General features: G+C 57.3%; 1 protein-coding gene across 2 annotated transcripts in view; it reads left to right on the top strand.

Annotated features, from left to right (window-relative positions):
• SH3BP4 (SH3 domain binding protein 4) overlaps nucleotides 1–21,821 on the top strand; it is an 83,156-nt gene extending 61,335 nt beyond the window's left edge. For both annotated transcript variants that reach the window (XM_039228549.1, XM_039228548.1), the window contains 4 exons: nucleotides 3,674–3,918; nucleotides 8,164–10,520; nucleotides 18,910–19,098; nucleotides 19,878–21,821. In XM_039228549.1, the coding sequence (XP_039084480.1) occupies nucleotides 3,801–3,918; nucleotides 8,164–10,520; nucleotides 18,910–19,098; nucleotides 19,878–20,102 (2,889 nt within the window). In that variant the 5' untranslated portion in view covers nucleotides 3,674–3,800 and the 3' untranslated portion in view covers nucleotides 20,103–21,821. The remainder of the gene's footprint in view (nucleotides 1–3,673; nucleotides 3,919–8,163; nucleotides 10,521–18,909; nucleotides 19,099–19,877) is intronic.
• The last annotated feature ends 4,584 nt before the right edge of the window (nucleotides 21,822–26,405 follow it).

Genomic DNA, 26,405 nt, shown 5'->3' with positions numbered 1-26,405 from the left:
CCCCCCGGACCATCACCTCCCCCCGGACCATCACCCTCCCCCTGGAGCATCACCATCCCCCGGACCATCACCTCCCCCTGGAGCATCACCACCCCCTGGGCAGGTGACTCCAGTGATCTCTCCGTGGCAGCTCTGGAGTGGGTGGAGATGCAGAGCTTCTCCTCGAACCCTCACCTTGATGGTATCTGGTCAGGGAAGGGCCGGGTTCCAGGGAGAGAGTCTGCCGGGCGGGTCTGGCGAAGGTTGGCTGCCCTCTGCTGTGAGAGGAAAGGCTGGGGACTCTGTTGGCACTGGCCCTGAATGTATTGGTAGGCATCGGGACGTGTCCAGGGGTGGTCTCACATTGTCCCTGAAGAAAAATTGCCGTTCTGGGCTTTACACAAGGCACTGAGCACCACGGAACAAACGTCCCTCGTCCCGGGCAGGGGTGGTGTGAATGGGTGCATTGATACTCGGTGAGCACGCGCTGCCTCTGGCTGTCCGGGAACCCCACCTCGGAGCCTCGCCTTCACCCTGGCTGAGTGCTGGGCTTGTCAGAAGGCACCATCAGTGGCTTGTGTGTTCCTTGAACGGCACCCTCTGTGAGAGGATCTGTGTTTTTAGAAAGGACTGCAGGTCTTTATGTAACTGCCAACAGGCTCCGGGTAACAACTATGTCCCCCATCAACAGTAAACAAAAACAATGATCCATCTCCAGAAATTCCAGTGACGTCCTGTACTGCTTTCTCCTCTGCCCCCCACCCCCTACCCCTGCAAGCCCTGATTCAGCCCCGGCCGCCTTCTCTGTCGTGATAGCGAATGCAGGAATCCGATCACTCGTAAATGTTTATCCCCGAGCACTCGCTGGAAAGCTGTGTCCTGTCCTGTAGGCGCCTCAGGTGAGCTGCTGGCTCCCACTCTCCCTGGCCCGGATGAAGTCAGCCCCTCCGACCACAGAAACTCACCCTGCAGGACCCTGTGGGGGGAGCCGGTGCAGGTGTGCCCGCCCATCACCACATGCACCTGCTTCCCCCTCCCGCCAGCCCTCCGCAGCCTGTCCGTAACCACTACGCTGTCAGAATAGCATCGCTGCTTTTCTTTCCCTCCTCTGTGGCCAGTTCTCCATCAGGAAGCTTCCGTGACTTCCTGGGGTCTCCAGGGCCAAGGTCGTGGTCTCCAGGGCCAAGGCCAACCCTATTGCCACCTGTGCTGCCTTCTCTCTTCTCACTTGGCCAGTCCCCAGTGCTCAGGTAGCCCCTGTGCCCTGCTCTGTCTGGCGACTCTTCTTCGTCCTCCAGAACCTTCTGGCAGGTCCCCTACTCTGGGTGGCTTTCCGGGCCTCCCCCAGGCACCTGGTCAGGCTGGACTCTCAGTGTTATAGTGCGGGGCTCCCGAGCCGGCCCGGCCTCAGGGTCCTCGGGCACAGGGCCACCACGCCAGTGTGGGAGCGAAGGCCGCGCTCTGCAGTAATGCCTCACTGCTGTGCCCATTTCAGCTTTTCTTTTAAACCCTCCGTGAAATAGTCTCTTCGGGCCGTGAGTGGAAAGTCAGGTCATAGGCATTGAATAAGGGCATGCCAGGTGCTGAGCCCCCTTTTTATTCTGGGTCTGTCTTGAAGCTTGGTCAGAACACACTCTCCTAGGAAATTCCTGGACCCCTCTTCCTGAAGCTCGCCTGACCTGAGGTCCCGTGTCCTTAGCGAGGAGTGTGTGTCAGGTGGGGGGGTGTGGGGCAGGCGCAGGAGGAAGGCAGCCTTCGCTCCAGTCTGATCCCGAGAACACGCCCCTCCCCCACTCACCGAGCGCCCGGGGCCGCTCTGCACCAGGTGGGGGGCCCTCACGGGACGAGCCGAGGGCGCCAGTCAGATTTCACAGCCAGCTGGCTTTGGCCATGTCTGTCTGTCTGTCTGTCTGCATCTCCAGGAGACACCCATCAGACCTGGAATCTTGGGTCATTAATTCGAAAGTCTAGCCGGCAAGCTCAGGTTATGGTCTCAGATCTGTCCGAAAGCTCCGCCCGCCCTGCCCCCCACCGCCTGTCCTCTCTGACCCCCTCCCCCCATACGCGAGTCCCATTTTCTCTGTTCTCACCCTAGGTGACACTGGTCTTCTGGACCCAAAGGATTTTCATATTCTCTCATCTCAGTGATTTTCTCCTGATCGCGCTTCCTCTTTGAAGCAGGGCTGCTCCCGCGGGTGGGCTTTGCTTGTACCCCGCACACGTGGCCCCCGGCTCGCCTGGTGGGCACAGGGCCGTCTCTGGCCTGGGAACTGGTCTCTGCGTCCAGCTCTGCGACGCCTTCTCTCCAGAGCTTTCCGCTGAGGAGTGTGGTGTTCGGTGGTTGAGAAGGAAAGCAGTCCTCACTGGGGCTTCTGGCGGCAGGTCACCGTGAGCCGGGACCGGGCTGCCGAGGCCCCAGGCCGCAGAGACCGAGTCTGTGAGCCCCTGCTCCTTGTTCAAGCACCTTACACGGATTGTCGTGTTTAGTCTCTGCACAAACCAGCACAGACAGTGCTCTTTGCCCTGCGTCCCGGAGTTTACACTGACACCAGACGTCCCCGCGGACGGCTGAGTGTGGATGCAAACCTGGGTGTGTTCGCTGCACGGCGTGTGGAGCCTGCGGGAAGGGGAGAGGCGGACGGGCTAGGTCACCCCCCCACCCCCGCTCCTCGCTGCAGCACCCCCTCCGGGTCCCTCTCATTAGTGAAGGCCACTCTCCTGAGCCAGAAGCCGTATTCCCAGCTGTCCTTGAACGGTGCGGCCAGGGAACCAGGGACCTGGGACCGGCTTACACGGGCCGCGATGTGGCGGGGTACCGTTCGCCTGCCCTCGGGTTGCCCTGTGTCCTGACGGGAGCGGCTGGCTGTGGCGTGTCCGCCCGTTTCCGGGGAAGCACATGGGGTGTTCTCTGACACTGGCTCCTGGCTGTGCGTTCCTGCCTGTGGGCTGGCGGGGGTCATCCCGCCGCTAGCCACGTCGCCGCCTCCAGGGCCCCCGAGATGCCGCTGTGTCCCTTCCAGACAAACAGGCCCTGGAGCGGCGCTCTGTCCGCCTGTCTGTCCGCCAGCTCGGTGACACGGGCTGAGCGCGTTAGGCACACGCCTTACGTGCAGAAATGGCAACGTGTTACCTTATTTAGGACCGTCGTTTGCTGGGGATCCAAGGAGGACTTTAGGGGAGCATCGGGGGTGGGGGGCAGGCCGGGAGCGCTCCCCTGACCCCCTCGCCCCAAGGCGGGGCCACAGGAGGCGCTGAGTGCTGCTTTCCCGGGTGTCCAGCGTCGCAGCTGGGGCTCTGCCTCTAACGGGACCAGCCGTCGTCTGGGCACATGGACGTATGTCCTCTTTCCTGAACCCCGGGGCCGGCAGTGTGGACCCCACAGATCCCGTTTGTCCTCCTCATTGTGATCGGCAGGCCGGCCAGGTGCTAGAACAAACTTCAGCGACCCCTTTGTGCCCGGGGAAGAGAGGGTGCGGACAGCAGGCCCGGCTCCGTGCCCCGCACAGCGATGAGATGGGCGTCGGTGTGCACGGAATCCAGGGGGAGCCCTCCTCCTGGGCCAGGAAGAATGTCCTGGGTCTGTCTTTACCGGAATGGCCTCTGGAAGAAAGCAGGTTGCCGCTTCCCACAAAATCCCTGTTCAACCTACGTTTCGCTTGCTCAAGGGAATTTTTTATCCTTCCCCGTCTGTCAGGAAGAAGCACATTGCCAAGGTGACCCCGCAGTGCAGCATGGTTGCGTGAGGAGAGCCTCAGCGAGCGCCGGGATACCTGGAGGAGGAGATATGACGCGTTAGCGGCCCCCCAGGCAGAGACTTCAAGATGGCAGCCCAGCGGATCCGAGCGGCCAACTCCGGCGGCCTCCCCCGGTGCAAGTCTGAGGGGACCCTGATCGACCTGACCGAAGGGTTTTCCGAAACGAGCTTTAATGATGTCAAAGGTGAGCTCCTGGGGACAGAACTGTGGCTGAGGAGGCAGATCTGCAAGTGCTCTGAGACCCAAGGGCTTCCGGCCTTAAAGGCTGTCAGGTCCCCCGTCAGATGTGAAGTCTTAGCCTTCTTCAGCTTCACATTCAGCCCTGGGACACTAACCACTTGTTTTGTTTGGGTTTGGGTTTTGGGGTGTTGCGAGGTTATGAATTCCCACTTGGTAATGGGACTTCTTCATACAGAATATGGTTGTGTTTTCTCCTTTCGTTGAGTTTTGGTGACATTAAGGTAGGGAGCTGGGTCACACAGGAACGATTTTAACCCTTGCAGGCCCTCGGGGTTCCGTCGCAGCTCTTCCGCTGTGCCGCTGCCGCCCGAGAGCGGGCGGAGGAGAGAGTAAGCAATGGGCGTGGCTGTGTTCCAGTAAAACTTTATTTACAAAAACAGCAAACGGGCCGTTGTTTGCTGACTCCTGGTTTAGAGGTGACCCCAGGGTGAATCACCCTAAACTTCTGGGTTCCTCTAACAGCCACAGACAACTGGGTCGATGAGATGGATGCCAGTGGGTCATTTTCTTCCTAGAAGTCCACTTTGACCTTACTAGGCGCTTCCTGGTGCCATGGGATGCATCCTCATCAGCCATCATTGGTGGCTTCCCCAGGGCATTTACCACAGCGTGCTGAAGTTACCCACAGCGCCGTCCAGAATGCAAGTTGAGCAGTGGGAGCTGGTCTTTACCTTTGTGTCTTCAGCTTGGCACAAAGTCAGTGCTAAATAAATAGTTCTTGAACCAAACTACTATCTCCCAGGTAACACTGTGGCCCTCTTTCCTGATGTCCTAAAAACCATATGGACCCTCTTCGTCTCTTCCTAATCCCTTCTCCCTTCACTGTATCCACAGTTTCTTCCTGTCCGTGCTTTAGGCTGGGAGCCTTGGGCACTGCTTTCAGTGTTCCTCAAATGAACAGAGTGGCAAAAGAAATCATGAGATTTTATTAACAACAGTAGCTGAGTTACCAGGTATTTTTATAAATAATGGACCCATTTTATAAATAATGGACCATTAATGCCCAGCAATGGGCATTGTGTTCTTACTTTATAGCCCAGCTGATCATGGTTAAAGTTGGAAAATGGGAGCATAAACTGTGGGGTTTGGGCTGAGTTCTCAAAAGAAGGGAGCTGAATTTCTTAAAATTAAAATGATAATGATCTGAGAGGCATTAGGGTCTTAAAGGAACACCGCAATTGTGGGAAAAAGATAAATGAGACATCAGGGGATGTGAGGTAGGGCCGGTCAGCTGGGCGGGAGCCCCTGAACCCATCTCCCAAGGGCAGCGGGTGGCCTCCCCAACATCCCCAGGGTAGACAGGCTGCAAGGTGGGAATGCATCTCAGCCAAAGTGTCCGTTGTGAAATCCTCTGCCCTCTGATCAACGTTCTGCCTGCACAGGAACTGAGGCGGAGGGGTAAGAAATGGCTTATTCAGTGCTCTGAACCTCCTGACACTCAGGGACTTTTTTTTTTTTTTTTTTTTTTGGTATTAAAATCGAGGATAGCTGTGAATCTAAGCAGCGTTTCCAGAATTCATTAAGATGGGATTCGATAGGGATTCTCCTGCATTTGATTGGATAGGCGCCCCCCCGGGTGTCCCCAGGCGCTCTGTGACGGGTGACGATGGCGGGACCCATCTGCCAGGAGCTCACACCACAGTCCATTTCCTTGGAAGAATCGCCGTTTCCCATCGGATGAGCCTGATCCTTGACTGAAATATGTCACTGCTTCTCTGCTAAGGAGAGTGCTTGGAATTTTAAGTGAAACCATTTTTATTCTTCAGTCTGGTGAAACCAGAGTGAGCATTTGCGTTGATACGTTTTCTTAGGCTGTAGACAAAGCCTGCTTAATGGCTTTGGTTTTTAATTTCAAAAATATCGCTCTGAGGGAATTGTTCTGGGGAACATACTGGGGATATAACTTCTGAGGGACGCTAACAAGATTTTAATAGCTGGCAAGCTCTCTAATTTTTATTTGGTTTTAATTTTTATGTGACATTTTCATTAGATGTGTCAAGGAAAGAAAAAAATCAGTTTCTATCACAGGAGGCGGGGCTGGAAAACAAAGCAAGCGAGGTGTGCCGTTGTCACCTTGACCCAAGCCTGACCCGCCCCCCACCTCTCCCTCAAAGTCCTTCTCTTTGCCTTTCCTGTGTTTATTCACTCCCCTCCCTTCACTGTTAACCGATTTCTCTTTGGGGTGATTTTATAGCAGGGCACAGCCAAGGAGAGCTCTGGCTTTGCCTTTGGCCGACACCTTGACCATGAATATGGCCTCTCTGTTGTGTGCATGTAAAGTGAGCATTCATTCCACGAATATTTGTTGAACACCTGCCATGTGACAGGCTGGCTTCCAGGAATGCCCTGTGAGCAAGACAGTCCCTACGGAGCTTCCACCCCAATGGGGCCATGCAGCACCCCCTAAAAATATATATACATGGTATATTGGTCAATGATAAGTGCTACAGAGAAAATAAAATTAGGAGGGACGGCGAAGGTGTCTCCTTTAACATAACGGTTTGTGTATCCTTGCCGTCGGCGAGGCACCATTATGCCAGGCACATCATCAGAACGTTCTCTTCGCCAGGGCCCGTTGAGAAAGACTCTGGGGCTCTGAGGCCTGGACTGAAGCCCCTGGCCAGGGAACCCAGGGCCAGATTCTCCCCGACAACCCCACACAGAGGGCGGGAGGCGACAGCCTTCACGGCCCAGGTGAGCTTTCTCCCAAGCTTATCTCTCTAACTTGGCCCATGGAAACAAACAGAAACTTCCTGCTTTCTTTCCCCAGACTTTGCTAAGGAAATACAATTCCATTTCCATCATTTCTTTTCAAAGGAAAGGGAAGCGGGCAGAAGACTTTTTTTGGAGGGCCAGTTTGGTAGAATAGAATGCTTATTGACTTAATCATATATTAAAGAAGACGTGGGTGGAGTTCCACTAAAAAGTACGGTCCTTTCTGAATGTCGTTTCTTACAGGAAGCCAGAATATCCCCTAAACCCTGTGAAACAAGGCACAGTTGGGGGTCGGGGGGCTTCTTTCATTCAGAAAGAGCTTGCCTCGTCCTCTGGATATACTTTGTCGTGTAAGGGAGGGAGAGAAAACACCTAGGTATTTCGTTATCCGATATTTTTCCAAGCGCACACCCCTCGTTGAGCTGACCTTAGCCGTCCCCATTGCTCTCTACTTCGGGAACACATATAGTTGAACGCCGTGAACCCAAAATTAGCTTGAGTCACTGTTGCACGAGTTGGGGTCTTTCAGCTGTAAACGCTTGCTCGGGGATAACGTGAATGACGGCGGACATACATTTTTCATTTTCAAGGCGTGCGGGAGAGCCCCTTTCCAAGCTGTCATTTTGAATGATCCTTTAAAGGAGGCTGGGAGACACTGGCCTCAAAAGTCTTATTTTACTTTATTTGAAGGTTATTTATTTTGAGAGAGACAGAGAGCATGAGCAGGGGAGGGGCAGAGAGACAGAATCCCAAGCAGGCTCTGCACTGCCAGCCCAGAGCCCGATGCGGGGCTCGAACCCATGAACCGTGACATCATGACTTGAGCTGAAGTCAGACGCTTAACCGGCTGAGCCAACCAGGCGCCCCTCAAAAGTCTTTGAGGAAGAATGAGTTCAGCTTGGAAATGTAAGAGACGCACCTGCTTGTCAGGGGAACCTTCTCCCCAGTCACGTGTCTGTGTTGCAGCCCACGAACACGGGTCATCTCCTGGCCCTGGCTCCAGGCTGGGGGTCGCCCCACTCAGAACGTCACAGGTTTTCAGTCAGTGACGTTCAGCTTCTCTCTCTATCTGGTGGCAGCTCCGGTAAGTTCGTTACATAAAGAAAATTCTGGCCCAGATGAGAAGGCATCGGGGGTGCCCGGCTGGCTCGGTTGGTGGAGCCTGTGATTCTTGATCTCAGGGTTGTGAGTTCAAGCCCCATGCCAGGTGTAGAGATTACTTAAGAATAAAACCGTTAAAACTTAGAAAATGTTTAAAAATGAGACGGCGTTTTAGCAATCCCGGGGAAACGGGGGTGTGCGAACCCTCCCGCCTTTGCGCCGAGTGGGCTGGGACAGCGGTGCTGGCGCTAGGCCGTCAGCACAGTGCCCTGGGGCTCGTCGCCAAGAGCGCTCTCCCTCCTCCCTGGGTCCGGTCAGTGCTCCGCGGTGCCCGTGGGCCTCGCCCTCACCTGTTTCTTTGTGTTTTATGCAGTGCCTTCTCCCAGTGCCTTGCTAGGAGACAACCCCCCCGCTTTCGGAAATGCAAAGGAAGTGGTTGCCATCAAGGACTACCACCCAGCCAACTTCACCACCCTCAAGTTCTCCAAGGGCGACCACCTCTACGTGCTGGACGCGTCCGGCGGAGAGTGGTGGTACGCACACAACACCACGGAGATGGGCTACATCCCCTCCTCCTACGTGCAGCCCTTGAACTACCGGAACTCCACCCTGAGCGACAGCGGGGTGATCGACAACCTTCCAGACAGCCCGGACGAGGTGGCCAAGGAGTTAGACCTGCTCGGGGGATGGACGGAGGACAGGGCTCCGGCCAAGACCTACAGTAACAACCCTTTCTGGAGCGGGGCCCAGACAAACCCGTTTCTGAACGGGAGCACGCCGGGGATGCCCAGCTTCGACGAGCCGGCCCCCAAGAGCACCGTGGACTTGCTCCTCTTTGACACAGGCACGTCCTCATTCACCGAGTCCAGCTCCGCGACCACCAACAGCGTCGGCAACATCTTTGACGAGCTGCCGGCTGCAAGCCGCCTCCAGGCAGAGGCGGCGGGCAAGCGGGACAACCCCTTCTTCAGAAGCAAGCGCTCCTACAGCCTGTCGGAACTGTCCGTCCTCCAGGCCAAGTCGGACGCCCCCGACTCCTCGGGCTTCTTCTCGGGCCTGAAGTCCCCGGCCCCGGAGCAGTTCCAGAGCCGGGAGGACTTCCGCGCCGCCTGGCTGAGCCACCGGAAGCTGGCCCGGTCTTGCCACGATCTGGACCTGCTGGGCCAGAGCCCCGGGTGGGGCCAGACCCAGGCGGTGGAGACGAGCATCGCGTGCAAGCTGGACAGGTCGGGGGGCGCCGTGCAGCTGCCCGACACCGGCATCAGCATCCACGTGCCCGAGGGCCACGTGGGCCCCGGGGAGACGCAGCAGATCTCCATGAAGGCCCTGCTGGACCCCCCGCTCGAGCTCAACAGCGACAGGTGCAGCAGCGTCAGCCCCGTGCTGGAGGTGAAGCTGAGCACCTTGGAGGTAAACACCTTTATCATCGTGGAGATGAAAGTGTCCGCCGAGGTGAAAAATGACATTTTCAGCAAAAGCACAGTGGGTCTCCAGTGCCTGAGGAGCGACCTGAAGGAAGGGCCCTATGTCCCCGTCCCGCTCACCTACAGCTACGGGGACACGGTCCAGGTGCAGCTGGACAACCTGGAGCCCTGCATGTACCTGGCCATTGTGGCCCACGGCCCCAACATTCTCTACCCTTCCACGGTGTGGGACTTCATCCACAAGAAGGTCACCGTGGGGCTCTATGGCCCCAAACACATTCACCCGTCCTTCAAGACCGTGGTGACCATTTTCGGGCACGACTGCGCCCCAAAGACGCTGCTGGTCAGCGAGGTCACGCGCCAGGCCCCCAGCCCTGCCCCCGTGGCCCTGCAGCTCTGGGGCAAGCACCAGTTCGTCTTGCCCCGGCCCCAGGATCTCCACGTCTGCGTGTTTTCCAACATGACCAATTACGAGGTCAAGGCCAGCGAGCAGGCCAAGGTGGTGAGGGGCTTCCAGATGAAGCTGGGCAAGGTGAGCCGCCTCATCTTCCCCATCACCTGCCAGGACCCCCGCGAGCTGTCCGACTTCACCCTGCGGGTCCAGGTGAAAGGCGACCAGGAGGCCATCCTGACCCAGTTTTGTGTGCAGACCCCCCAGCCGCCCCCGAAAAGTGCCATCAAGCCCTCGGGGCAGAGACGCTTTCTCAAGAAGAACGAGGTCGGGAAGATCATCTTGTCCCCGTTCGCGGCCACCACCAAATACCCGACGTTCCAGGACCGCCCGGTGTCCAGCCTCAAGTTCGGCAAGCTGCTCAAGACCGTGGTGCGGCAGAGCAAGAACCATTACCTGCTGGAGTACAGGAAGGGCGACGGCGTCGCGCTGCTCAGCGAGGAGAAGATCCGCCTGAAGGGGCAGCTGTGGACCAAGGAGTGGTACATCGGCTACCACCAGGGCAGGGTCGGCCTCGTGCACGCCAAGAACGTGCTGGTGGTGGGCAGGGCCCGGCCGAGCCTCCTGTCGGGGCCCGAGCTGAGCACCTCGGTGCTGCTGGAGCAGATCCTGCGGCCCTGTAAGTTCCTCACCTACATCTACGCCTCCGTCAGGACCTTGCTCATGGAGAACATCAGCAGCTGGCGCTCCTTTGCCGACGCCTTGGGCTACGGGGACCTGCCGCTCACCTTCTTCTGCCGCGCGGAGCTGGACAGCGAGCCCGAGCGGGTGGCGTCCGTGCTGGAGAAACTCAAGGAGGACTGTAACAACGCCGAGAGCAAAGAGCGAAAGTCCTTCCAGAAGGAGCTCATGATGGTAAGCGCCCGGCGGGCGGGGGAGGGGGGGGTGCTTGGGGGCCAGGTCCAGTCTTGCCGCCTTCTCCCCACACGCCCGGGCGCGGGTTCCGTGAATCGCTGGGCCGGCGTCTGGGCTCCTCTTTGCTCCCCGAGAGACCTGCACGGGCACCTGCAGATGGCGCTTCTGTAGCGACCCTCCTCCCCAGGCAGCTCCAGAGCCCCGATCGGGTGGCTTCCCGCTGGGCTTGCGAGCCCCTTGGGGGGCACAGGGAGGCTCGCCCTCCAGCCCCCTCTGCTCCGATCCTGTGGGAGAAGGTCTCACCCCCAACAGGACCTGGGGGTGACTCCGAAGTTTTCAGAACTGCCGCCCCGAAGCCTGACTTAATATTGAGTTTTCTTCTCCTGGAGGCTTGCTCGCTGCTTCCTCTGTCTCGTGTGTGTGTGTGTGTGTGTGTGTGTGAGTGAGAGAGAGTGAGCGTGAGTGAGTCAGTAGGGACTGAGGACGCCTCTGGGAAGTGCGATCTGAGAAGCGGAAGGCGGGGAGGCTGGGCAGGGCGCACCCGGGGCATCGGCGGAGGGGAACGCACTCGCTGGGCCTTGCACGGCCTCCTCGGCCCGGGTCCCGCCCCCCACCCACCGCCCTTTGCGTCCGGTGGCCTGTCTTGGAGTAGCTGACTTGGAGGAACTTGATAACGTTCCCGCCTCGAATCTGTGCGGGACATTCTCTCTAAGGGGGAAGCGTGCCCTCCCCCAACTTCCCAGTAGGACACGTCACTGACCCCTGTGATCTGGCCTCGGCGTTCCGTGCTCCCCCAGGCTCCGCACAGCCTTCTCGCCTCCTGACTGTTGTACGATGTGAGTCTCCGCAGCGCTACCCGGCCCCTCCACAGCAGCTGCCGTGCCCCGTGAGGGCCTCTGGGAATGGCCGAGCCGGGTGTGTGTGTCGAGCAGGCACGAGCTGACACCGGTGCATGCGGCGCTGAGGTCCGTCCGTGGTGCACCCGGCTCTCGGGAGTGGGAGGCACACAGTCGCAGCCTGACAGCGCTCGCGGGAGTACAAACTGCCAGGTGTGTGCAGCAGAGGGAGAACCGAGCATCGTCCAGAAGGGATGGGAACCGGAGGTGTCGATCTTGGCATCCAGGAGGTTGGGGGGCTGGGGATGGCAGCTTGCTGGGGAGGACGTGGGGTCCTTGAGGCAGCGGGGGGACGTCCCGTGGGCCCTGGGCATGGCCACCACAGCACTGGGACACCTTCCCTTCAGGCCGTCTACCCCCCCCCCCCCCCCCCCCCCCCCGCCGCTGGCCCGGCCTGGAATCCTCCCCTGTCCCCCCTCCATGGACCCTTCGGCACCGGGTGGGGGCGCGTGTCCCTCTCGCAGGGCCTTAAGCTGGGATTTGCCATCGGTTCTAGAATCAGGTGCTTTCATGGCACATCGATAGTTTTGATCGTTCGTTCAGTTCGTTCACTGCAGCCTAAAAAACACTCCCCTCGAAAGGGCAGGGGGAAAATGACAGTGAGAGCAGCCCTTCCCAGCTGTGGGAAAATAAAGACCGAGGAGGCGGCTTGTCTATCCCGTTTCTTCATTTCAGGTCTTTTCAGACTTAAGTGATGGGGGAGGGGCTTCTCTGACAGCACAGGTTTGGGGGGCCGTCCCTGGTTCGTCTGTGGGAGCGATGGGGGGCAGGAGCACTGGCCCAGCAAGGGGTTTCCCTCGCGCGGGCCCTGGACTGAGCCCGTCACCTTCTGGAGAGCGGGTGGATCTGCATGTGGGCCAGACCCCCGGACGCCACAGGCCAATTCGGCCCAGCGTGTACGGGGGCCTGGGGGCCGGGATTCACTTCTCCCGGTGCTCACATCACGGAGCCCTGGTTTCCTGCGGCCTCGGCCGCCGTGAGCCGGCCTTCCTCCCGTCCCACCCCGGCCACGCCACGTCCCACCCCGGCCTCCAGTCCCACCCCAGCCCCAGTCCCACCCCGGCCACGCCGCCTCCCACCCCCTTGCTTTCTGAAGATGATCTTCTGTTCAGTTATGAGTCCTTGGTCTGGAAACTGAGTGAACGAATTGGAAAGGGGGGAGGTTTGGGACAGTGGGTTTGGAGGGAGATGGGAAGGAGCCCGGAATGAAATGAGAATGGGGTGGGCCGTCGTGTGGGCCCAGGCCCTGCCTCAGGCTGGAGCTCTGCCCACAGCATCAGGTGGAAGGCGGCCACGTCCCTGGGGTCCTAGCCCAGAGGCCGTGCTGTCAGACCTTTCCCGGGAAGCCACCTGGTACCTGGGTCGCTGCACTGTCCCCCCAGATCCTGGCCGTCCCTGGGCTTTCTCCGATCCACGATGATGTAAACGCCACGAGAGAAGGGCCCCCCGGCCCCCGGGAAACACTCCGCTGTTTGAGGAATGAGTGAGTGGATGAAAGCAGCCCCGGCCCGGGCGGCTAACCTGAAGGGCCCTCAGCCGCCCTTGCCCTGCTGCTTTGGCTCTTCTCCCCTTTCTGTGGCTTCGGCGCGTGTTCCCGATGTCAGAGCTCATCCAAGGGGCGCCTTGCACAGCCACGTGGGCTCCCCGGTGCGCCTGCCTCTGCCTGCCCTTGCTCTCCCACACGGTGCGTGACCGCCAACAGAGACTGGCCCCCGTCCCTGGCTCACCCAGCTGTGCGGTAGAAGCCGGGACTGTCCGTGACAGAAGATGGCCCGCCCGTCGACGGCGCGCCCCAGACCTCCTTGAACGTGGTGGTGAGGGGCGATGTGGGGCCACTGTGGAGAAGGGGTGTGACTGGCACTGACCGCGGAGAGTAGGCAGGATGGACGGAGCTCCCGGGGCCCCAGGCTTCAAGGGCACAGAGTGAAAGCGCCACCACGGACGGCCGGGAGTGAGTGTACTCGATATTCACTAAGCGTGTCTTTGCTGCCTGCTGTGTGCTTAGGGGCGACGCCGGGGGCTGGGCGTCCCAAGAACACGGGTCTTTGACTTGAGGAAGGCCTGGAGTGAACGGTCACATGACTGCGGGACATACTTGTCATGAGCCCCAAAGAGGAGGGCCCCTCGGCAGATCAGGGAAAGGTGAATGGGGTTGAGGGGGGCTCCTGATACAGGAAGGGGGTACAGGAGCCCACTTGATGAGGGAGGGGCCGTCAGGTAGGGGGTGCCGCGTGGGCGAGGACCTGGGGTGGCAAGGTGTGGATGGGATCAGACCTGAGGCTGGGGAGATAGAGGATGGTGGTCTGTGGGGTTCAGAGCCCCCTGCACAGGATAAGGCTTGTGCTTTATTCTGTGGGCGTTGAGGGGGCTAAGTGTTATAGGGGAAGCAAAGGGGAGTCAGGCTGGATCCAGGCACGGCCCTGCCCCTCGTGCATCCGGGCGCACCCCTGCTCCTTGCCCCGTCTCACAGTCTCTCAGCCACTCAGAAGCAGCGGTGAGTGGGGTGCCCCACTCTGAGGGTCCTTCCTTCAGGATGCCTGGTGGGGGGACCTAATTTCCATACTCCTTTCTAGGTAGGTTTGTGTCAAAGAAACAAATAAGTGATTCTGACTCGGATTCCCTGGGCCACTTCCCTCCGTGTGGCTGTCACACCAGGCAGTCGTAGCAGCGGGCCTTGGCGGCTGGTCTGCACGCTCTCCCGCCACCTGGTGCTCGTTCTCTCACTGCGTCACCGGTGAGAGGCTCTGTTTCCTTCATGCACATCGGTGTTGACCCTCAGAGTTTGCACAACTTCCTCGACTCGCCCCAGGTTTTGTCTTTCCCTGAATGCAGATAATCCTCACTGATTTGTGTGTGTCTGTAAACACAGCCTATGTTTCTTGTTTGCACTGGAACTTTGCAGTTGTGAAGCACAGAAGCAGAGGGTCCCTGGCCCCATGGCCCGTCTTTGAGCCACATGGGGCGTAGATGCTGCGCTGTTTATAAATTCCGTGAGATTTGCCGTGCCTTCGTCCCTTCCTCTGCTGTTCCCGGTGGAGAGTGTGCGGGTAGCCTGTGCGCGTGCCACGGGGGCGTGCGGCACGCCGGCTGCTTCCCAGGCCTGCGGGAGGGCCGGGTGCAGGTGCCTCCTTTTCCGGGTGTCTCTGCACACCTGTCCACACTTCCGTGTTCCGGGGGACTCTGCACACCTGTCCACACCTCCGTGTTCCGGGGGGGCTCTGCACACCTGTCCACACCTCCGTGTTCCGGGGGGGGGCTCTGCACACCTGTCCACACCTCCGTGTTCTGGGTGTCTGCACACCTGTCCACACTTCTGTGTTCCGGGGCGCTAAGCCATGGGCCAATCCTGAGGTTGCGCAGCCATCCGTCGCTGACGTGGTGGCAAGTGGCACTGGGGGGGGGGGTGCACAGCTGGGAGCGGCAGGTGCTGTGACCATGGTGACTGACCGCACGGCGCCTCCCCCTCCTCACTTTCATCAGCCTGGGTTCCAGGTCGGGATCCTCTCTCTCCGTGTGGAGGGGAGAAGCCTCAGCCTGTTCTTTGCCGTCAGCGCGTCTGCGTGTCTTGTACCACAAACTGTGACGACACTGAAGGAGAGGGCTCAGCCCAGGCTGAGGCCCTCAGTAGGTCTGGGGGCCGAGTGTGTGCTGGAGGGTGGCACACGGAACCCCGAGGGTTCCCATGCACGCCTCCGATAGGACAGGTTCTGGGAATCCCTGGCAAACAAGACCCAGGGTCTGTCCTCATGGCCGGGAGGGAAGGGCAGCCAGGGACGGGGGCGGGCCTCCCCGGGGGGCCGGGGCCAGCGCTCAGAGCTGGTGCTGGAGCCCCAGGGTGGCCAGGGGTCACTGGTGGCGGCTGCGGCCGGGGTCGTTTGAGTCCGGGTGGGGGCTCTGTGGAGAGGCTTCTCTGAGAAATGGAAACTTACCCCAGGATAAGGGGCAAATCCCGGGGTGCGGGCCGGCAGGGGACGGCGTGCGGTGACGCTCTGCGAATCTGGAGAAGGGCCTCCTTACACCCCCAGGAGGCAGTTAGCGAACGACTGTGCACTGAGGCAGATTCCTGGGGCTCCTGCGCCCCCACAGCAGGAGGCTCGGCTGCCCGCGGCTCCCACGGCGGGGGGTGGGAGATAGCCCTTCTGGTGTTTGCACGTCTTGGGGATAGAAGCGTGCGTGGGACTCACGTACAGCAGAACAAAACTATACTTCATTATCTGTTCGTAAGAGAATCTCCTAAAACAGCACTTGGCAGACTGGCTCGTGGGCCGCCTGCCTTTGTGAGAGAAGTCGCGCCGGACTGAGCCGTGCCCGTCGGCGCCCACACGTTTCTGCTGCTTTCGCTGCACGCCGGTAGACTCGGGGGTTGTGGCACAGAGTGCGTGGCCCGCAGAGCCAGCGCATCGTCCCCATGGGGACCTCTGTCGAGCAGATTTGGTCACCTGGCTAAGATTCGAGTTCACTCTGGGATTGCAGCCGGAATCAGCATCGTTTCGAATGGGATTTTCTGGGATTACCTCTGTGTGTGTGTGTGTGTGTCCCCACGTGCACACACATGCACGAAAACTGAGGAGGAAGCTATAGGGAAAGTGCTGCAGCCAGAGTCTCCTATCGTGAAGCCTTCCACTGCCCAGACTTGGTGGCACCCAAAACGTGCCCTGAAAAAATGCATAAACTGCCTCTCGCTGGTGGTGTGGCAGCTTTGTGACAGTTGACGCCCGTGCCGGCCCGATCAAAGCTGTGTCACTGGAGCTGAAGTTAAGTAAACGAAGGCGCCTCCTTCCCTGCGCTCCCCGCACGATGGAGCCCCGTCCTCGCCCAGCGCCCCGGGGGACAGAGGCATGACTCTGTTACCTGGAAAACGAGGCCACCTCCAGAGCCAGGCAGCTGAGCACACAGACACACGCTTGCTTTGTGTGAGCGGAAGCTGAGGGGGGACACCGAGGGACCGACCGCCCAGCTCTGTGAATAGACCATTTTCTGAAATATATATAAATAGCTGAAATGAAGCGTAATCCAGACCCGCGTTTTATCTGGTCTCATTCCTGATACCGAGTAGCAAGTGTGTGCAGAACCACGGAGGCCATTCGTGGGCCTGAGCGCTGGGAATCCTGGCCCTGCCTCCACCTCTGTCACCCCGAGCGACGGGGCCCTGGACAGGCCACCGGGCGCCTCCGAGTGTCTAGTGTCTGCATCGGGGCAGAGGACAGGCCGGCAGATCTGGCTGGACGCTCACGCAGTGTGGGGGCTTCTCCATCACTCTCTCGGCTTCATCTGCAAAATGGGGTGAGCTCGGCGCCTGCTTTGGGGGCTCTGAGGGGCGAATGAGCCCCTGCCCGGCTCGCGGTAAGTACACAGTATAGTAGCAGCTTATGTGAAACAAAACAAACCAGAAAAGGACCAGGGGATCCTCAGGCTGACCTCTGGCTGACCTCAGTTACAGCCACCTGCCAGCCTGGGGACCCAGAGACCAGACTGGTCCCTCACCCCTGTTTTCATTGGCAGAGCTTGGGGCACCAGGAGGGCTGAGTCAGGTGACCATCCAAATCTTGGTTTTGGTTGAGATCATGATCTCGCGGTTCCTGAGTTCAGCCCTGCGTCACTGCAGAGCCTGCTTATGATTCTCTCTCTCCTTCTCTCTCTGCCCCTCCCCACTCACACGCTCTGTCTCTCTCTCTCTCTTTCAAAATAAAGAAACTTAAGAAAATTGCAGAGCTTGACCTGGGGTGGCCAGCTAATGCACTCAGGAAATTGCCCAAAAAGTCTCCAACCTCCATATTGTTAAGCTCCCCCAACATGAACGTGAAATGTAAACAAGGGTATTCGGTCGGTCTAGATTAGCTGTGCCCTTTATTTGTGTTTATTTGTTTATTTATTTACTATGTATTTTGGAGAGAAAAACAGCATGTGATTGGGGGAGGGGGAGAGAGAGACGGAGGGAGACACAGAATCTGAAGCAGGCTCCAGGCTCCAAGCACAGAGCCCCATGTGGGGCTCGAACTCACAGACCGCGAGATCATGACCTGAGCCGAAGTCAGATGCTCAAACGCCTGAGCCACCCAGGCGCCTCTAGCCGTGCCCTTTAAATTTAGCGACCCGGCAGACGGCAGCTGCCCGCACCCACGGCCACCCGCCATCCTCACAAAATACTGGGCACAGCTCTCCAACAAGCTGCATGTTCGGCCCGGTCGGGAAAGGGCTGCTTCCTTTGTTGTTTTTAACGTGCTCTTCCGCATCTCGAGGTGACCGCAGCAGGTGCACAGACAGGGTGCAGAGGGACAGAATGGGCACCAGGCGACTCTGTAATCCCAGGCTCACCTGAGGAACCGTCTCCGGGCGCACCTGAGGCCCGCTTTCCCCACTAGCGGGGTGTAGTCCGAGACCAACCTGCTGGTTTGCGCCGATGTGACTGTTTCTTTAAGACCCCAGCCCCAGGTCACACAGAATACACTGGCCTGTGGATTCAGCCCATTTCCTAGCTGGGGAAGCAGGTCCCAGGGTGGCCCACCTGCTGGTTCGGGGCCCTGCTCCGTCGCCTTGCCTCCTTCCTGTCCAGGGTGGAGGCCATTCCTTTCCCTCCGGAGTGAGTCCCTCCAGAGCTGGGGGCTCCTGTCCTGAAGACCCACGAGAAAGTTCTTGCAGCTTTGGCAAGGGAGCGGTCGTGTTGATTCCAGAGAGTGTTCCGATGGTGCCTCCCCAGGGTCAGCCTCGGGCCTCTCCGATTGCCTCCTCCTCCACACGAGGCCTTCACTTTGCACCCTGAACCCGAGCGCCCAGATGTCAGCGTGAGCCTGGGGCCCCCGGCCGAGCCCTCTGCCCGCAGCACGTCCAGCAGCCCAACTCTAGGTCCGGTCCCCTAGGCCCCGGGCACGTGGTCGTCTTCCCCCAGCGTCTCCGGGGTGCAGAAATAGGGCCGACAGCCCTCAGCCGCCCTCTCGCCGGCGGTCAGCATCCTGGGGCCCCCCAGACAAAGTGCCGCAAACTGGGTGGCCCAGAACGACGGAAGCTTGTGCTCCCCGGTGTGGAGGCGTGCGCGGGCTGGGTCCTGCTGGCGCTCTGAGGGAGGCTGTGGCTCCCGGTTGCTCCGACAGTAACCCTCGGGTCCCCCTGCCTGTGGCTGCCTCACCCCTGTCTCTGCCTCCGCCCTTACAGCAGGGACGCCTTCTGTCCGTCTCCTCCTCGCAGGGACAGAGGGGCTGCCCGAGCCTGCGGTGACCTGGTTGTCACTCATCACATCTGCCAAGACGCTGCTTCTAAACGCAGTCATTCTGAGTTCCAGGCGGACGTGGATTTGGTGGCACAACACTGGCAAAGCCAGTCCACGCCGCAAGCCATTGCTTTCCTTCCGCCCCGTGCCCTCAGCCACGCCGGAGTCCGGGGGATGCTCTACAGGCCTAGAACGTTCGTGGCCAAGAGCGCACCGCGTCTGCGGGGAGCCCCGCCTGAATCAGAGCCTGCCCTCTGACCTGCCTTGTGCTCTGCCCCTCTGCCCTCAGGCCTTGCTGAAAATGGACTGCCAGGGCCTGGTGGTCAGGCTCATCCAGGACTTTGTGCTCCTGACCACGGCGGTGGAGGTGGCCCAGCGCTGGCGGGAGCTGGCCGAGAAGCTCGCCAAGGTGTCCAAGCAGCAGATGGACGCGTACGAGTCTCCCCACCGGGACCGGAACGGGGTCGTGGACAGCGAGGTGAGCGGGGGCAGGGAGGCAGTCAGGGCACCGCCTCCCCCGCGTGTGTCCACAGGGAGGGAGGAGTTCCCAGGAGGAGGCGTGTGCCCGCCACGTGGCCGGCTCTCGCTGAGGGCGCAGGGGTCCCTCCCCGGGACTGGAGGCTCTGATGGAGGCAGGGCCGCTGGGCCAGGAGGTGGGGGTCAGAAGTGCCCGCCCCTGCCAGGCCTGATCTTAAGTCTCCCTGTCGGGCGGAGATGGGTGAACGGAGCCCTTTGTGGCCACTTGCGGTGGGTCTCCGCCCAGGGCTGTGCTGGGTCAGTACCTGGTGTGTTCCGTAACCTCCGCCACGATTGGCCGGGCTCCTGCTCAGAGGTCCCTTGTACCCTCACTTGTTTTCGGAGCTCGCGTAAGGCTTCCGGAAAGATGGCCCGGGCCTGGGAGACCCAGGAAGGAGGAAGTGCCCGAGAATAAAGGCGTCCTTTATTAACGCACTGAGTTTCTAAAGAAATGGCCCACGTGGAAGGTGCCACAGGGATTGTTAGGGGAGAGGTCCTTCCTGTTGGCTCAGACACCGTTTGCCACGCACCTGCTCGCGCAGGGGACGCGCTGTTCCCTCTGTGTGCCAGCCCCAGGCAGAGTCCGTTCCACCTGATTCTCTGGGCTCCTCACTCTCAAAAGAGAAGCATAAATAATGAGCGAAGGAGCCGTAGGTAATAGGATCAAATAATAGGATCAAATCTCTTGCCATCCCCTAATCTTTCCTTCCCCCTCCCTCTTCTTCTTTTGGGCGACTCCAGGCCATGTGGAAACCCGCCTATGACTTTTTACTAACGTGGAGCCACCAGATCGGGGACAGCTACCGGGACGTCATCCAGGAGCTGCACATAGGCCTGGACAAGATGAAAAACCCCATCACCAAACGCTGGAAACACCTCACGGGGACTCTGATCCTGGTGAACTCCCTGGACATCTTGAGGGCAGCCGCCTTCAGTCCTGTGGACCACGACGACTATGTCATTTGAGCGCGCTCCCTCCCACCCGCTGCTGCTCTGGGGCAACACCCCCTCCCCGCCCCCGTCCGCGGGGGAGGCAAGAGGGGCCGGCTGCTCGGGCACATCCGGGGTCCCTCTCGGCTGGACCCACGCCCACGGACCAAGCACACACAATGTCCCACCGTCCCCCTCCATCGCGGGGGAAGGGGGTGCTGAAGGGAATTTCTACTACAGGTCGTCGCCAATCAAGATAGCTTTCTATTTCTTAGGCATAAATTTAAATTTAAAATCTTTTTTTTTTTTTTTTAAGTATGGGGGGAGGCCTATGAGAAAGGTGGTATCTAATTTTTTTAATGGACCATAAAGTTTTAAAAAAAAACAAAAACACCTTCATAGGGGCGGATGCTGTTGAGGTTTTTATGTTCTATAAAGACCTTTTTAAATTATGTTCCAGATGTATATATGTATTTAAAGGTGGCTCCCAGCCTCACTTTGCATTTCAACCCTCAGCACGGGGATGCGCTTGCTCCGATGTTGGACTCTTTGCTCTGTTCTTGTAAAAAGGGTAAATCGAATAGGAAATGCGGTTTTCCAGGACGTGAGTGCAGCCCTCGCCCATCCGTTCTGGGAATGCCCTAGGTCCTTCCGTTCTCTTCTGTACTTTGCCCCATGTTACAGTAAACGACCAGCGACAGCGCTTGTGACCCTTCTGTGAGCCTCCGTGGGCAGAGGGAAACCCTTGAGATGAGAAGCAGTCGGGAGCTGGCGTTCTCTGTGGCACCAGGCGGCCGGTCATTCAAGAGAACAGTGCCGTGTGCAGTGCGGGGTCCTCGCAGCTCTCAGATGCCACTGTCCTGCAGGCATGGAGGAGAGGTGGCCACGAGGAGCCCCCGTGCACACGCGTGTGCAGAGGTGCCTGCTGCCACTGGCCTCACTCCACTCCGTTCCATGTGAAACTAACCCCTCTCCCTCCCTTCCTGGTTCACCCAAGTCTCCTAAGAAATAACAGCATAAGGGACACCCTTTTTTTTTTTTTTTTTGGTACAATGTAAAGATTATCTGAGCAGGGTGTAGGTTTTCTAAAACTGAAAATGCGTCCCGCCTAAATCCAGGGACTTGGCGGATGGTGCACTGACAACCTTAACAGTTTTACATCAGCGCGGCCGAGGATGGCGAGCAGTGTCGGGGCCGTGGTCGCACGGTGGCTGCGGCAGCTCAGGGGGCAGGAGGGCGCAGGACCGAAGAACCAGAATTACCTGGCAAATCAGGAGACTCGATTCCGGGGAATGTGTCGGCACATGCACCGGGCAGTTGGGGGCTCCCAGGCCTCATTCTCTAAACCTGCTGTTTAGAAACACGTTCTGTTAATTACTAGTGTAATCAGCGTGTGATCCTTATTGGGCTGAAACATTCTTCTATACCTGTTGACTCAGATACCGAAGACCACCTGGCTAGAAAACAAAAACAACACCTAGAAAAACACTACATTTTTTATGCTGCAAGAACCAGGACCCACAATTCCCCGACCATCACATGAAAGAACCTTAAATTCTCCTTCTCCTTTCCACCCTCATTCTTCCCAGGGATCGTCACTCACCTTCTCCCCAAAGAAGAAAGAAAACCAGTTGCACCTTAAACCATGGATATTCTTCCTCAGGGGCTTTACATAGTTTCCTATGCACCATGTCTTGTAGCACAAATTAAATACTACAAAAGTTGCAGTAAATTTTATTTGGATATTTTAACCTACTAAGTGTGCGTGTGTTTTTCTGTACCCAACCAAACTTTAGATTTTTTTTTAATGATTATTCGTTTTTGAGAGAGGGAGAGAGAGAGCAGGGGAGGGGCAGAGAGAGAGGGGGCCTCAGAAGCAGAAGCAGGCTCCAGGCACTGAGCTGTCAGCACAGAGCCCCATGCAAGGCTCGAACCCACGGACCATGAGATCATGACCTGAGCTTCAAAGTCGGATGCTTAACTGACTGAGCCACCCAGGTGCGCCTACCCAACCAAACAATAAAACTGGTGTTTTATCTGTGCATAGAGTAATGGCTCCCTCCCTAAAGAGCCACCCCTGGATGATAGTGTGATGGTTGGCTTAGCAGATGACTTTTATATTTTTACTAAATATTCTCTAGGCCGGTCCAAGAAGCTCAGTTAAAATCTCCAGTTCTTTCTTGATGTGAATTTCAATGCTTGTAACAATAGTAATTTGCATATGAAGTTAGGGTGTTTGCAGGTGTCTTTGAGGACCAAGTATTCAGGAAAAGGATTTGGTTGAAAAACACTCTAAATTCCCAAGAAGACCATCTTATCCATAATAAATACCCGCTTTGGTCCCCACTTGACCACCACAGGGTCATGTCACATGGGGCACATGTCAAATCGCCTGTGGTCCCCGAGCCCCCACCCCTGTGTCAGCTGGTGCGGCAGCCCAGCCCAGCCTTGGTCTGGGACCTTCCCCACCAGGGGTCACCAGATCCCAGCGCCCTGTGCTCTCCCAGCCATTGCGAAGGTCATGACCACACTACGACCTTTGCCTTCTCTCCTGCTCTCTCGCTACTGACTACTCAGCACCCTCCCCTCTGGTCCACCGGCCCACTCTCCCCTCCTGCCCCCTGCCATACGGTCAGCTCTGGGCTCACCCTCAGCCTTGGCTGTGCCTCCCACATGCCGTCCCAGGCTGAGCTCCCTGACCACCCCTACACTCACAACTCCCTGCCTTGGAGCTGTCCCCCCCAAGGTAGAACGCCTCCCCTTTCTTCAAGGAGCCACACTGAGCTTCTTGAGGGCATCCAGTGTCTGAACTCGTCATAGGATCCCCAGAGCCTGGTGCCACAAGTGTATGACGGGAGGGGACGGACCATACCTCTGCAGTAGAAGCGCATCCTGAACGCGGATCGCTTGGCTGCTGGAGGGGATAGAGTGGTGTTCGTGCCGGGTTTATGACCAGCGTGAACATATTGGCCAGCAGTGAGGGCATCAGACTCAGCTTAGTGTTAGGTGTTCAAGGGGGCGACATGGCAGGGGTGGAACTCACGTGTACCCCAAAAGCAATTAGTTTTCCTAATAGTTCAGTTCTGGGCACGAGGGCAACACTGTCAGTTTGGCCCCACGATTTATGCTGTAATAAAATTCAGTATTATGTAAAATAGATTGAAATGGCATCATCTGAAACCTTCAAGTAACCTGAATTTAGGGGGGAATTGTGAGGCCAAATGCCCAGCCTTTGCCTCGCACCTGTGGTCTCTTCCTGGTGACCTTGGTTTCAAAGATGAGGAAGTTGGCTGGGGGCGGGGAGGGCACTGGAGGTGGGCGGCAAACAAGCCCAGCGGGCGCCGTGGCACATGAAAGCTCCGCCACCCCAGCTGTGCCCTCCTGCGCATCAGAAGCAGGGAGAAGCCCCACAGTTCACGGCCGTTGCCTGGGAAGCAGGTGCCCGGTTCCCACTGACGGCTGCGTTCCGGGAAGGGGGCTGGGGGCCGGCAAGTTGTTCTTCTGCCCGTCTCGGACCTCTGCTCCATGTGTGTGTGCAATAGTGAAACTTACTATTTTGTGTCCATTTCCCTAAAACCTTCAGTATTTAACATATTTGCACTTCGCCAAAATTCTCTTTTTTAACAAATGTCAGCTCTATCGAGGTACACTTGAACATAGAAGCAAAAGCCTTCAGGGGCGCTGGGGTGGCTTAGTCGGCTAAGCCTCTAACTCTTGATTTCAGCTCAGATCATGATCTCACAGTTCAAGAGATCAAGCCCTGTGATGGGCTCTGGAGGCTGCTTGGAATTCTCTCTCTGCCCCTTCCCCTTACCTTACCCCACTTCACCCCGTGCTCAAACTAAATAAATAAATAAATAAACATATATATATATATATATATATATTTTTTTTTAGGTCTTCCTCATTTTTTCTTTTTATTTATTTTGAGACAGAGAGAGGGAAAGAGAGAAAGAGTGAGTGTGCACGAGCAGGGGAGGGGCAGCGAGAGAGGGAGAGAGGATTCCAACCAGGCTCTGCACTGACAGCACAGAGCCCGACATGGGGCTCAATCCCACGAACCGTGAGATCATGACCTGAGCCAAAACCAACAGTCGGACGCTTAACCAGCTGAGCCACCCAGGCGTCCCAAGATGAGCCAAAGTAGTATTTTTTTTTTAATTTTTTTTTTCTGAGAGAGAGAGAGTGAGCAGGGGAGGGTCAGAGAGAGGGAGATACGGAATCTGACACAGGCTCCAGGCTCTGAGCTAGACGTCAGCACAGAGCCCGATGTGGGGCTCGAACCCACGAACTGTGAGATCATGACCTGAGCCGAAGTCAGATGCTTAACCGACTGAGCCACCCAGGTGCACCCCAAAGTAGTATTTTTAAAGCTTTTTCTTCTCTGAACCAATATTCTACCTAATGGGGTAGAAGGGAGTCTTGAAGAAATGCACTGGCCGTGTCTGTGACTTTGTAAATATCCAAAGTCATGTTTGCGAATTTTCCATGTGAATTGGTTTGCTTTTCAGAAGAATATCTGTATACTCATGTCCTATGTTTGTAGCACAACTTTCTTTATAATCTTCTCTTTGGGGGTCAGTGGAAGACCATGGAAACAGTGTGAGTGCAGCAAGAGCCGCAGTGCGATGCGGGCCCCTTATAGGACGGGGGGGGGGGGGCCACGGGCTGCCCCCCTGCTATGTGTCGCCCGGAAGCCAGTCTTGGGCACAGAGAGTGTCAAGGGACAGGAGAGCCAGCCCCTAGCCCTCCAGGACTCTGTATTCCAGTAAGGAAGATCCAGACGTTTGAAACTGAAGGGAGATTGACACATCAATCGTCAGAAGAGACCAAGAAAGAATTTGAGAAACTGTGGTGCTTTTCTCCCAACTTATTGGTCATTAGGGCTTCTGATTTAACCCCTTCCATTTCTCTCCGGGGGCTCCTCCCTTAGCCCTGACCACCAACACCTCTCCCCCATACCTGCAACTCCAGGCTTGCCCCTCAAGTCCTCAAATATAGACCCATGCCCCCATCTGCTTACCCCCCATCTTCTGCGGCCCCCTGTGTTTAAAGCAGATGAACGGAGTGTTCTCAAGCACCTGCCCATGGTCATTGCTGACCCTGACGAAGCTTCCACTTGTCCACACAAAACAGAGAAGTAAGGACGATGCACTGAGCACCTCCATTCAACCAAATTTATGTCAACCTAATAATTACTCCTGATCCTGAGGTTAAGCCCTTCTTTCCTTTTTGGTGTTAAAATGTCCTTTATGTTGGTAACTGACAATGACAGTAAACTCTAGGCCTTATGGTTCTGATGCCTTTCTTGGCAAAGTAAAATGTTGACCGATGACAGCCCGTCGTGCGTTTTTTTCAAGACTTGACTCTTTGGGGAAGTAAGGGAGAACTGACATGAAACTCGATTTCTGGGGCTTCTTGTGGCTGTTTCTCCTTAGAGCACCCTCTTCACTGTGGTGATGGCTTTATTACGTTTTCTGGGTGCTTAGAGAACACGTTTGCTGTATTTGGAACCCAGAGCACGCAAACTCACAGCTTCTCTTGCAGCTAAATGCGGGCGTGTGGCTAGCTTCCGCCACGCAGATCTCTGATTCACACACCAGCAATTTGCAGAGGGAGGCGACGGCAGCGCTGGTCACGGGGCGGCCTCCTCGCCCAGTCATGGCGGCGGCGGCAGCAGGTGTCCGCGGTTGGTGTGCCCGACGGAGGGGCACATCCCATCAGGCCAGTTCTGGACACGAACATTGGGTGTGGCTCCTCTCCCAGCCCTCTGGTGAATGACCCACTTAGCTTTTAATAATACTCTTTTCGGAACAATCAGCCAGTTCCAATTTCTGTTGCTTGCAAATAAGCATGTGCAAGTTGTATTCCTTTGAGATTCTGCTCTGGTAATCAGCCTCTCCCGAGAAGTCCTCTTAGATGCACCAAGGAAAACCCTCCCCCTGTTTTCCTAAGCCCTCCGATCTTACCACAAATATAATCCGAAGCTTTTCCTTTGCTGGATGGCCCCTCAGACCATAAACTGAGCAGGGAAGATGCCCAGCTCACACTCAGTAAGTTCAGACTCCCACTCACGGAATCCTCGACGCGTGGCTGGATGAGTGGACAAGTGGCCTGGGGACCCGCGAACCGATTCATCTGGGGGACCAGAAGCTAAGCGCTAGTTCCCGAACAGCTTTGTGTATAGTCATAGGGGCTTCTTTTTATCAAACACATAGAAGTTTTATGGGGAGACTATTCTGGATTTTTTCTAGAAATGTTTATATCTCTACTTATTTTATTTTTTAAATTTTTTTATAGTTTATTGTCAAGTTGGTTTCCATATAACACCCAGTGCTC

Source organism: Hyaena hyaena, unplaced genomic scaffold (assembly GCF_003009895.1).
Source record: "Hyaena hyaena isolate Hyena2069 unplaced genomic scaffold, ASM300989v1 scaffold_31, whole genome shotgun sequence".
In the NCBI taxonomy this organism is placed as follows: Eukaryota; Metazoa; Chordata; class Mammalia; order Carnivora; family Hyaenidae; genus Hyaena; species Hyaena hyaena.
This window is presented reverse-complemented; position numbering and strand designations above follow the sequence as displayed.